This window comes from Lathamus discolor, chromosome 3 (assembly GCF_037157495.1).
Source record: "Lathamus discolor isolate bLatDis1 chromosome 3, bLatDis1.hap1, whole genome shotgun sequence".
In the NCBI taxonomy this organism is placed as follows: domain Eukaryota; kingdom Metazoa; phylum Chordata; class Aves; order Psittaciformes; family Psittacidae; genus Lathamus; species Lathamus discolor.
The window spans coordinates 110,328,667-110,340,923 of record NC_088886.1 but is presented as its reverse complement, the minus strand read 5'-3'; the positions used below and the strand labels follow the sequence as shown (position 1 = coordinate 110,340,923).

At 42.9% G+C, this 12,257-nt stretch overlaps 1 protein-coding gene across 2 annotated transcripts in view; it reads left to right on the top strand.

Moving 5' to 3' along the window:
* Positions 1 to 327: 327 nt before the first annotated feature.
* The window catches only part of RNLS (renalase, FAD dependent amine oxidase), a 72,437-nt gene continuing 60,507 nt past the window's right edge, over positions 328 to 12,257 (top strand). Inside the window, exons 1-4 of one of the 2 annotated variants that reach the window (XM_065671150.1) lie at positions 328 to 460; positions 548 to 653; positions 1,637 to 1,779; positions 2,076 to 2,234. In XM_065671150.1, coding sequence (XP_065527222.1) covers positions 349 to 460; positions 548 to 653; positions 1,637 to 1,779; positions 2,076 to 2,234 — 520 coding nt within the window. In that variant the 5' untranslated portion in view covers positions 328 to 348. The remainder of the gene's footprint in view (positions 461 to 547; positions 654 to 1,636; positions 1,780 to 2,075; positions 2,235 to 12,257) is intronic. The other variant, XM_065671151.1, reaches the window with a different exon arrangement.

Here is a 12,257-nt window from a genome sequence, read left to right as displayed (position 1 = left end):
CGATTCTTCACCCTGCTGTCACTTTGCTGACACTGACTGGTTTGCTCTTTATTCTGGTGATTGTATTGGTTATTGGAGTCTGAATTACTATAAAATAATTGATTTATTGACTTCCTCCCGGGAGTGGATATGTACGAGACTTTCCTACATCAGATTGAGCATTATGAGCTCTGAGTGCCTACAGTCACGGGGCGGAGTATGTGGAATAAGGGGGGAGAGGAGGCCACCCCTTCCGCCCCCGTCCCCAAACCACGCTCTGGGCACGGTGTTCGCTGCCGCCCGTGTCCGCACCGCCCACGGGCGGGGTACGTCCCTGGGGGGGGCGTGGCGGCGCAGCCGGGCCGGGCCATGTCGCGGGTGCTGGTGGTGGGCGCGGGGCTGACGGGTGCTGCCTGCGCGTCGCTGCTGCGGGGGGCGGCGCTGGGCCGCCTGCAGGTCTGGGACAAGGCGAGGGGCGCAGGTCGGTCCGGCGGGCGGGGGGGCACGGGGGGGGGGGGGGGAAACGAGCTCGGCGTGACGTGGCGGTTTCTGACTGGCTGTCGCGCAGGGGGCCGCATGAGCACGATCCGCGGCACGCGGGACGCTGCGTGCACCGCGGACCTGGGCGCGCAGTACATCACTGTGGAGGCGGAGCGCTCGGAGCCGCGCCGCAGGTGAGACCCGGCCCGGCCTCGGGCTGCTTCGCACCGCACCGCACCGCACCGCACCCTGCCCGTCCCGAGTGCACAGTGCGGCGGGGGAAGCGGGGGCGGGCGGGGTCGGTGGCCGAGCGCCCTGCCCTGCGCTGCCCTGCCCTGCCCTGCCCTGCCCTGCCCTGCGCTGCCCTGCCCTGCGCTGCCCTGCCCTGCGCTGCGCTGCCCTGCCCTGCCCTGCCCTGCCCTGCCCGCAGGTGTCGCGGCTCGGGTGTCTTCACCCGTGGTGCAGATCTGCACTGTGGGGAGCGCGGGTGCTGATGGTCCCGCTGGTTAAAACCAGAGGTCCTCGCTTTCAAGAGCAAGGAGTCGCCTAAGCGTTATGTTGGCAAGCTAGGTATGAAGGAAGCTTGAGGTGTCTGCCGCAGAGAGCAGTGGCGGCTGCCTGCAGGGATAGGGAAGGGTTGCGTTGGTGCGTGTGCTCGCTGGGTGTGTAGACTTGTTAGCCTCAAGCTGGGGCAGGGGATGGTGATATAACAGTGTTAGGGTGCAAACCGGCAACATTTCTGCGGTAATAGGGGAAAAGAGGTGTGTTTTAGCCCCCCGCGTCCAGCTGCTGCAATATTCCTGCTTTCCACGGTGGCAGTCCAGTTTGTACTGATGTTCAGAGCTTTAAGTAATTATCGTTTGTGCTCTTGCCTCAATTAGTCCTGAAACCTTCAGGTCGGATTGCCAACAGTTTCTGTTACAGGCATGGTAGGTAGTCTTGGTCTTGTGTAAAAGCTCAGCCATTAATAAAACGGCAAGCTAGTTTGTTGTTTTATAGCTGTGGTTCTTATTTTTGCGTAGCCTGGCTTGCAATGCAGGTTTCATGGGGTCACTAAAAACTGTTCTCTAAATCTGAAGGTTAGGTTGTCCTTAAATCTAATTGTGAAAAATAATGACAGCTGCTATGGGTTTGTGTGCTGTGTATCTTCATCTCTGTGTCATGTGCTCCATTTAAGCTTCTACGAGGAACTTCTGTCTCATGGCATCTTGCAGCAGCTGACTGCACCCATTGAAGGAATGGTGGTGAAAAAAGGCTCGTGCAATTATGTGGCACCCCAGGGGATCTCCTCAGTTGTCAAGTATTATTTAAAGCAGTCAGGTAATTTTTTAGATGCCATTATATGAAATGAAAGGCTTTAATGACTGTGGTTTTAATGGTGTTCTTCAACATTCACATTTGAGATTTAAATACAAAAACCAGCTCAAGTTCCCTTTTTGCTTATGTATGTCTTGAAGTTGCTGATATGGACAAACGTGTCTAGGAGCTCTGTAAATTTCCAAGTCCTGCAAGCACTTCACTGACTGTGGCTGCACTGCTGGCATATAAGCATCTCTATACGAATTCTCTGTGGAATTCCCTGTTACATATATTTAACTTATTCTTTTTCCAAGCAGGTGCAGATGTCTTCTATGAACAGCATGTAACTCACATCTCTCTTCGAGATGGGAAATGGGAAGTCTCCAGGAAAATAGGACCACCAGAACTATTTGATATAGTTATCCTCACAATGCCTGTTCCACAAATTCTTCACCTGCAAGGTGACATTGTAAACAGTAAGTTAAATCCTTAAAATTGCAGGTATCTCACCTAAAATGGCAATTGAGCATCCTGTATAGCAAAGAAGCACTCATCAGGCTCAGCTGTCTGTTAATAGGGTGAATCTGAAAATGATAGGAGGTGGATAATTTCAAGGTTGTATATCTGGTGCATGAGCTTGACAGCAAAAATATCTAAATAGATGGGTCAGGTTTTAATCTAATCTTTAATTTTTTTACTTGTAAAACAGGACTTGTCTTTCTGTAACTTGAAAATATTTAGTGAATTGGACAAGGGCCTCAGCTGGTCCCCATGTGTTGCTTTCCTTGTCACTCTGCTTGTTGACATGTTATGCTGATTTTCAGTGCTCCCTTTGGTATGTCTGCAGTAGGGGTGACCCAGAGAGTAAGAATAACAGCTTGAATAACAGCTGTGCTGTAGTTAAAATTGCGAGGGCATTGTAGTGAGTGATCCTAATAGCATATGAAATGCAGGAAAGTAAAAATTTTGGATTGGAACTCTTGGTCTCTAGTTTATAAGATGAAAGCCTCTCAGACCCTCTGGCTTGTTTGCTGTTTCTGACTGTCCCATGGGGGTTGTATTCCTCAGATGTGACTAAATTTCACATATTCTTTGGTGATTTATTGGGGTGTATATATATAACAGTGCCATGGTGGCTTAGAGCAGCTTATTGCTGAGAAAGAAGTGTCAGATCCGGATATATTTTACTAGCTTAAGTGTATTGTGACTAGCAGGGTCTATCTGAAGTTGTTTCATAGTAACCAGGACCTGTATGAGGGAAAAGAAGAGGATGGGGGGGGGAAGAGAAGGATAGATGGTAGCCAGATGTTGAACCGCATGCAGCACAGTGTGTTGTGGTAGTAAAGGAAAAATTGATGTCTGATTGCAGTAATGGAGAGAAGCATTTTCATTACAGCCTTATATTTTAAGCTTTGTACCTAGATAGGTGAGTATCCTGTAAAAACAGAACTTCTCTGCCATTCATTGTTTTCTAAGATCTCCCATTTTCTTTGTCCCTTTACCATGGAAAGTAACAACATCACCACTGAATTTTCTTGGTTGATGAGCATGCTCTTTCACTTCATACTCTGAATCATGTGAGCAGAGTAAATGTATAGATAATCTTCCCATAATTACATATTTTCCTTTTGATAGCCACATGTATACTGTTTCACTACATGAAGATACAGTAAATTAATGTTAAAAACATTGCTCACTAACTGAAGCATGGTTTTGCCGGCACTGGAAAGTAAGAGAAGCGTGGTGCGTAACGATTACAACGGGTTGGGCCATGCCCCTGTTTGCAAGAGACATCAGCTCAGCTCAGAGAAATGGGGAACCTCAACAGCCCAAACTGTACAAGCCCATGGGGTCAGGTGTAATGAGGTGGCTGATTGCTCAGTGGTGTCATTACTGGGGTAGATGACTGAGGGAGTGGCTCTGTCGCATCCTGTCCTTGCTAGCAGTGGTTGATAATGAATGTCCTGGGAACAGAAGAAAATGAGAAGTAGTGTAGTACTGTTTTCTCCAAGTCTTCCTGAGGTTCCTGTAGTCTGCATCTCGAGGCCTTCCTCAGTCAGTTGACACCTTTTGCAGATTATTTTACTTGGGCTGATTAAGTCCTTTCATGTTCAAGAAGTGGGCAGGTTCACTTCAGAAGATGTAATTAAGGTGAACAGTTAATTTCACTTGCTCGTGGAGTAGTAGAACTAGCAGATGCTTTCCATGGCATACTTTTCTTAATCTTCTGTATAAGGTTTAGGGTTAACTTTTATCTGAGGGAACTGAGCAAGTTTTGTCTTTTCCTCCTCTCCTCCTATTTTCTCTCCCTCTTTCTGACTGTACCATGTGTGGGACTGGCTTCTGCATTCCCAGCCAATTGTTAATTCTTTATCTTGGGCAACAGGGCTAACTCCACAGTCATCCTAAGGGATTCCTTAGCATTGGAGCTACTGACTTCTTTACTACTGTTCCTTTGAGAGAAAAAGCAGTGTGACAGTAGGTGAGGAGAGCATGAGGAAGGTGTTTCAGAGCTTGAACAGGGTGTAGATGTCTGGTCCTTTTTGACTTGCACAGGGTCAGGGTACATCACTGTATCTCTAAATCTCAACCTTATATTAATTGCATGTTGAAGAGCTGACAGAGAACGGTGCTTTCCTGGATCCACCTCTTTCAGGATTTAAGATGTAATTTCACATCGAGCTTAAGGTAATTAACTGTGGACAGCTACTGGAAGGAATAGTTGTCCTCTCCCCTCACCAGTGATGCTGTCCTTTTGCCTGTTCTGTCAGCAGTACTATGTGGGTACCATGCGGGGAGTCAGATATGTGCCCTGTTTTGACCCAAAACCAACTCTGGTGCAGATGAAACGTTAGTTTTCACTTGGCTATGCAAGCTGATCTGACTCGCCAGATGACTCCCTGGTTGGTAGTATCAGTCTGCATATATGCTGAGACTGCTTCCTTACTTTTAAAGCAATTTAGTCATCTGTATGCTCTGGTCTTCCAAATCCAGAGACAAAAATAGTGTTTCTAATGAAAAACATATTTGTGCATTCCTTGTATGCAAACTAGCAATTCCAGCTGCTCCTGGAAGGGGAGGTTCCTGCTGCTTGTTGAAGACTTCCCCCTTGCTGTCACTCAGGGTGGGAGGAATCAATTTTGCTGCTGTGCTCATGTTGCAGCTAAAATGAGGGATGTGCAAGAGTTGGAGGAAGGGGAGGGCTTTCTCTGTCTAGCAACAGCAGCTTGTGTGGCTAGCTCAGTGGTCACGTGTAAGCTAGCCTGAGACTGCAGGCAAAGGGCTTAAAGTGAAGGAGGGTCAGGATTTAGGAACACAGCTACCTTAATTGCTGATCTTGCAGGCCTTTATTATATAGAAGACAGATGCTGAAGCTAAATGAGGTGTGGCTTGGTGCCTTGTGGTAGTATTAATCTCGGTCACTGCTGTGGTTTGTGATGAGCAGCCTCAATGGAACCGGCTTTGTCTGTTTCTGCAACAATCTGTTTTTGACTGTGACGACTTTACTACATGCCCTCCTTTACTTCAGTGTATCATCCTTACTTTGGCAGCTTCTTAATTAGAGGCAGCTAGTTTAAAGACATTCCCTATCTGCCACAATTTTCCTCAGTTTTCCCTATCTGAGATTGTTCTCTGAGATGCATTTTCAGGTCATTTTTGCTGCACACTAGAGATTGAACTGTAAACTGTGGACGTGTGCCAGGTTCCATTTTAGTCACTTAAGTATAATTGGATCTATCAGTTCAAAGCCAAATGAAGTTTTAAATGGATTATGATGAGGGATTGTTAGCATTAATATATAGATAAAAGCTGTAAAATAAGTGAAGGTGCAAAGGAACAGCTGTGTGGAGCAGGTGATGCTTTGATCCATTGGCATTAGCCTTTGGTATTTGCGCATAAAAGATCCTGAGTTGGAGAGTTCAAATGGCTAACCAGAAGTGGTAGTTCACCTCTTGCAGGAATTCACCATTTTCCTGTTTGAGCCTTCAGATTAACTCTGTCATACTGGTACTGGTCCCTCACTTGAGAATATTTAAATAGTTGAATATTTCTAGGCAGTGGTCCCATAGATAATTGCCATAAACATGCAGTATGTTTCTTCAATAACAAACCATTTTGGACACCTATGACTATGTTTTCAGAGATGTCTCCTGAAATTTATGCTCCTATATTTGTAGTTAGATGCTTCAAGAAAAGCATTAAAGCAATTGAGTTTTCTTAATGTAGCTGCCTTTGGGTACGGTGGCTGATTTGCTCTTCCATTTGCAAATGCTAACTTGTGTCTTTATTTCAGTGTCTTTAGGGCATCTTATTATGGCCAGTCTTTTTAGATTTATTTCTTCTTCATTTTCAACCTGTATTCATTTCTTCTATAGCTATTGTGCTCAAATAAACTCATCAGTTGCTGGAAGTCCTAAGCTTTGAAATGTTGTAAACAAGTAAAGTTGTTGAACTGGTGGTCTGTGAAACAGGCATTCTTAGGGTTCTTTGACACTGGTATCTGATGAAATTACCCTTCACTGGTTTGATTTGGTTGGTTTTCATTCAGAAATCATGTTTGCCCTGTGTTTACTTGAAGTCACAGCAGAATTACCAAACAAAATGAATAAAAAAAAAATCTTTCTGGAATGGATTAATTTTCCACCACTTTCATTTCTTTAGGTGACATGCTGCATGTGAAGAGTTAATAACTTTTAAAGCTTTTAAAATAGCAGAGTACTGGTATAGGATAGAGGCAGGAGAGAAGGGTGAGGGTTAGCTCCTTGCAACATGTTTGGAACAGCAATAGGTGGCAGCAATCAAATGATGTTTAGGACTTCTAGCTTGAGTAAATAAATTTAGTGTACTTGTTTGTATTTGGTAGTAAGTATTGTGATTGCACAGAAGGTAAAAGGAAAATGTTTGAGTTTTTTAATGCAAATTTGGTGTTGGGAAAGGAGTAGGTTTGCTTTGAGGTAGGGTCTTTGCTTCGAAGTAAGATCTTTGCAAATGAAAGGACTAGATTTTGCTAATGTTCATCATTTGGTATTTCAGGTGTACTGGACTGTTGGCTGCTGATGTTAGGAAAATCCTAGATTTATATACCAGATTCCATCCGATCATTAAACAGTGTATTTTCTGTGCATTTTGAAATCTGACTGACGAACTTTTTTATTGGTTCTCTTTCTAGTATGACATTTGGCAACATGGCTAATAACGATTGCAGCAATTTACAGTAGTTTTTACCTGTGTTCAGAATGTTTTCATTAAGTTGCTTTACTTGGAATTTAAAGTTACAGTTCTGCATGTTTAATCTGCTAATGAAACGGAATGGCTTGGCTTCTGTTTCAAGCCTGACCTATTTTTTTTTCCATCTCTATGAATGTCCCACATGTTTTAAATGATACGAGCTGACAAGAAGATACAAGCAAAGCAGGACTGTATTTACATAGGGAGGCTTTATAATATGAATTAGGAAAGCACAACTGATAATTTTTCACGAGTCCCATGTTCTTGCTGAGTGTATGTGTTTGGTTGTGGATAGCATGATGACAAATTCTGAATTTTGTAGTTCCATTTCCGATCTTAACAGGGCTTATCCAGGCTTTGTGTTTGCTCTCATTGCCTAGCATACCTGAAATGTCCAGTGTAACCACGTACACTGATTTGTTAGTTACTTACCAGACCTTAGGAGCTGAGGTCACACAGTGCAAATATTTGTGATTTCTGGAAATAGAAGTTATTAGCTTTGCATTAGACTAGCTGTTGATATTAATGTGGTCTTTAAAAACCTGTCACTCATTTGACATGGAAGCATCCTGGTACTGACTGAGGTTGTGATGTTGGAAGGATCTGTGTTGGTAAATTTGGGCAATACACTCTGGATTATCAGCACTTCAGCAGAAACCTGGGTTGTCTTTCTTAGTAGTGAAACCCTCTGTCCTTGTGCCTGGGAGGACTGTTACAGTTATGATGAGCTGTTCTCTGTTTTGCTTCTAGCTGTGAATTTCACCTGTGATTCAGTGAATGGCATCCTGTCCCTGCCTCGCACTGTTGGTGTCTGCTCCACCTTTAAACTTCCACTGTGGTGTTTTGTACCCTCCTGCGAGTTGACTCAATGTGCAAATCCAGCAAGGATCTCTCTCTCTCTCCCCCCTCTCTTTCTCTGGGGGTGATTTTGCTCAGTCAAGGAGTTGGATTAGCTTGTGGAATGGTCTTGCAGGCATAAGAATACAGGCAGAAAGGAGACAGTGGAACTGCACATCTGGGAGCAGGAGGGTCTAAGGATGAACAGCAGCACACACTTCTGTGTTCAGCTGCACTGAAACCACTATGTCAGTCTTTAAAGCAGCTGCAGTTGTTCCGTGTTCTCAGCCTTCTGCAGCTGAGGTGTAGCCTTCCTTCTAAGGAATTATTTTTTTCTAAATGGTTACTGGAGCTGGAATTGTAAAGAAAAAGTGAACTAGGTATGTGTATTCATGAAAGTGCGTTGGACTTATCCCATTTCTAGGTGTTTCTTTGTATCTAGAGTGCTTATAATAGACTTGTTCTGCACTTGTTAGTTGAACACATTGAAAGCCTCTCAAAAATCAGGCTTCCACACTGATTCCAGTGACTCTTTGTCTGAGAAGTGTGAGAATTAAACCCAGTGTGTGTGAGCATAAAAGTTTGAAAAGGAGAATGAAATAGAACATTTATTATAAAAAGAGCTACTTTGCATTTTATTGTCAGTCAGCACTTCCTGCCTTTGGTGGAAAGCTGAAACTTTGATTTGGCAGGTCTCAGAGTAAAACAGAAGATAAAAAGCAAGATACATTGCTGGAAGACTGAAGTATTCTCCCTTAAGACTTGGAGGGAGTGTGGTGGCTGCTTCCTGCTCCAGGGGGAACCTACATTAGATTCTCTGGCCAGACCAGGATGACCTTAAAAAGAAACCTTGTAGAGGTGGGGGGTCTCTCTCTATCACAACCACTATTTTATTTTCCCTTTTTTTTGTGCCCAGTGATGTTGCGGAAACATTTCTTCCAGCAGTCGCTATTACTTGTTCTACCCTATCTCCAGCAAGTGAGACAACAATAATGCAGCTCCCGCTGTCCTCTGCTCCTCAAAATGCGAGGGAATTATTTTTAGCAGTCGTGATTATCGGTTCACCATGTGGCCCACAGACATAATGGCACATTATACATTATTATGCATTTTTCAGCAAGGGTGGGAGAGTAGCACAGGGGCTGTGCAAGTGATCGAGCCACATGAGCGAAGAAATGCTCATGAATCTGTGGTTTGAATTCTAAACTTAGGCTTCCTGTGTAGTCCCAGGAGAGATTCAGAGCACCTGCATATTAAACTGGCAGAAGATTGTGCTGATTTAGCTAAACCGAGTTTTAAGAAACATTAACTTCTGACATGTAAGTCAGTGCTGCTTTTCTGTGTTAACACATTTAATTCAGCCTAATCTGGCTACCTGTAATTACCATAACCTGGGCATGCTTTTCTTCCTGTCCCTAGTGCCTGTGCTGGTTGGCACAGTGCTTCAATACCAGGGGACTTGATCACAGAACTTTAATGCTTGTATTGTCTCATTATGTTATTCTGGTATATCTCAAAATAGAGAATGGGACCACGGGAATATTGGATCAGCTAGACATGAGCCCATGTGTGTATGCACATGTTAGGTTTCTTTTCCAAATAATAAAGGTGATGGTATTTGAACACAGGACATACTTGGAACAGAACAAATAAATGTTCTAAAATTTATTTATCTCAACAATAAACACAGATACCTCTCAGTTTTTCCCAACAGCACAGTCTTTGGTACTGCCCAAGGATTGTATTTAGAGGGAGAAATCTTTCCAAAGCTGCTTTTTGCTGTGAGTCGGGGTGGGGGTGGGGGGTGGTTGTTTAAGTTCCCTGCCAAAAAATGTGACCAAACTGAGCAATTTTGAAACTTCTTTGTGTCTCATGGGAAAAACATTTAATGAGCTGATGGTTTCTGTGTTCTAAGAAGCTTGGATGTGCTACTAAAAACTTACTCTTCACCAAGTCTTAAGTAATTTGTATCAGACTTGAATTTTTAGATCCAGAATCTAAACTAGTTTTGATGGTTGATCTTGGGGAAACAATAAGAATGTACATTTTGCCTCTCCCTTTGAGTAAAATTCTTTTTTGTTCTAACTTCTGCCCTTGTGTTTTGGTATGTTTGGGGTTTGTTGTTTTGTTTTTGGGGAGAGAAGATGGGGAAAATGCGTTTAGAAAAGCTCTTTGTCCTTTTCTGTTACCGCACCTGCTCAGCATACTTTGGAAAGAAATGTGTGAAGGTGACCATGGGTTGACTTTGACTTTATAGCCTTTGTTTTGATGTGAAATATGCAACTATTATTTTCATAGAGTTGAAAACCTTTAAGAAATCTGGTGCAGGTTTGCACACAGCTTTAACATTTCATTGCTTGCTTTGGGATTTATTTTTTTTTCTAATTAGTGCTGCAATCAAATAGGCAAATAAAAGCCCTCACTGGAATGCATTTTTTTGATGCTATTTTCTCATAGCTTAGGCAGTGCCTCTAGACTGGATGGGTTTTTGTGGATTTTTAGGGTTTTTTAATCATTGCTGGCCACTGACATCACTGTAGTTGAGACTGTTCTTTATAAAGATTATCTTTACCTCCCATGGATATATGTGTAAACTTGTAAGTTATTTTTGCAGTCCACGACTAGAGCAAGAAAAAGAAATTAATATTAATTTTAAACTTAATGAGATTTTGGCTTCATTTAGTCAAACATAAAATTTGCAGTGAGTTTGCAGTCAGCTTTTCACACTTGGCATCATAACTTCCAGGAATATATGGTATGCTCTTGCATTAAAAAAACCCTTGGCAATAATTTACCCTCAAGCACTTTCTGTAGAAACTAAGTTCTGTTTCTTTTCATGTGCCCCCAGGTGAGATGATGTAGATAGTAAAGATTTTTACTTTGCAGAAGCGTTGCAATGCACATTTTCAGCCTTAAAGGTGTCAGATGTGTCAGCTCACTGATGTAGCTGTGAAAACTAGCACTAGGAGAAAAATTCCACATCTAAAAGAGTTTGTGTCAGCAGGTCAGCCGGGCTTAGTCTGTGGCTGTGAGGGCCTCTATAGCTGAGCAAACCTGAGGGACATGAACACCCTTCCTATTTAGCAATTTGCGGTTGCATCAATTGAAGCTGCCTGTGAAATGTAGGATACAGGCATGTTTCCTTTGTCCCCTCTCTTTTTGCCTGTTCTTTGTTCCTTACCAGTTTAAAATCTGGGTCAGATCCTTAATCCTCTTCCCTGCGTGGCCAGCAAGCAGCTGTGTCAACTGAAATTAGGCTGGGGGATGTAGTAGCAGAAAAGACCAGACAGCACTGGCAGTGGCTTATGTTGTCAGAGAAGCTGAGAACAGTGGCCCTTTTCTTTCATAATTTCCATCCAGGATATTATCATAGCCTGTTAGTATTTTAGCTGTGTGGTGTTTTGGAGTTACCTGCATTGCCTTAGAATCGCATTTGCTGCGGTTGCATTTACTGTGGTTGCCTTGCTCTTCCTTAGGATTTGAGTTCCCTGCTAAATTAACTGTTGTTTCCAGTGTTTTGTAACATGAGTTGTCTTTAAAAAGTTGGTTCATGTTGGTGGTATGTTTGACAGAATGAACCTTGTTCCAAGACTTGTAATCATAAGACCCACTCTGCTGTTCTGGCCCACATGGGTTTCCTGAGAGCTAGCAGATGGCCAGGGGTGTTCACTTGTGCCTAGATTAGATGACCAAGAGCCGAGGTTAAAGTCTCTGTGAATGAGCATGCTGTGTCAAATGGTGTGCCTTAAGGTCTTGTGCTTGTCGTATACCTTAACAGTGTGTTTGAAAACCGTAAATGTTGCCTGAGCTTTATGATAAATATCACATGTGAGACTTTCCAAAGATCTTTGGGTCTTAAGTAAATTTATCTGAATTTCTGTTCTCTTTAGTAGCTGTTTGCCATCAGTTCTTCATCTGATCATTTTTTTGAGGGGTTGAATTTTTTTCACATGGGGTTTGCAGAACGGCTCTAAGTATGGCTTAATTTTTTATTATTGTTGGGTTTTGTGGTGTTACTTTTTTGTGTGTGGGGATTGTGTTTTTTTGGATTTTTTGTAGTTTTTTTTTTTGTTTGTTTGTTTGTTTTTTAAATTCATATAGCTTGTAATGCCTGGACTGCTTCATGAAAATGGAGCAGTTGAATATAGTAAACTTCAAAAATATCCTGTTTGCCCCAAGGATGTGTTAAGCTTTACTCTTGTACCTTATTTTATTGAACTGAAGTTTTAATCTTTGAAATGCTGAGTTATCTCGCTCCAGATGAGAAGTCTTCACATACGTAAAACTTGAGAGAAGGAAGATTTAAAACACTAGTTACTAGCTTACTAGCAGTTGTCTGGTGAGTCATTGTAAGTGTTTGTATTTCGCTGATCAGGATTTGCTGTTAGGGTGATTAGGGAGGGCTTGAATGTTGGTTATGTTTCAGGAAGCAT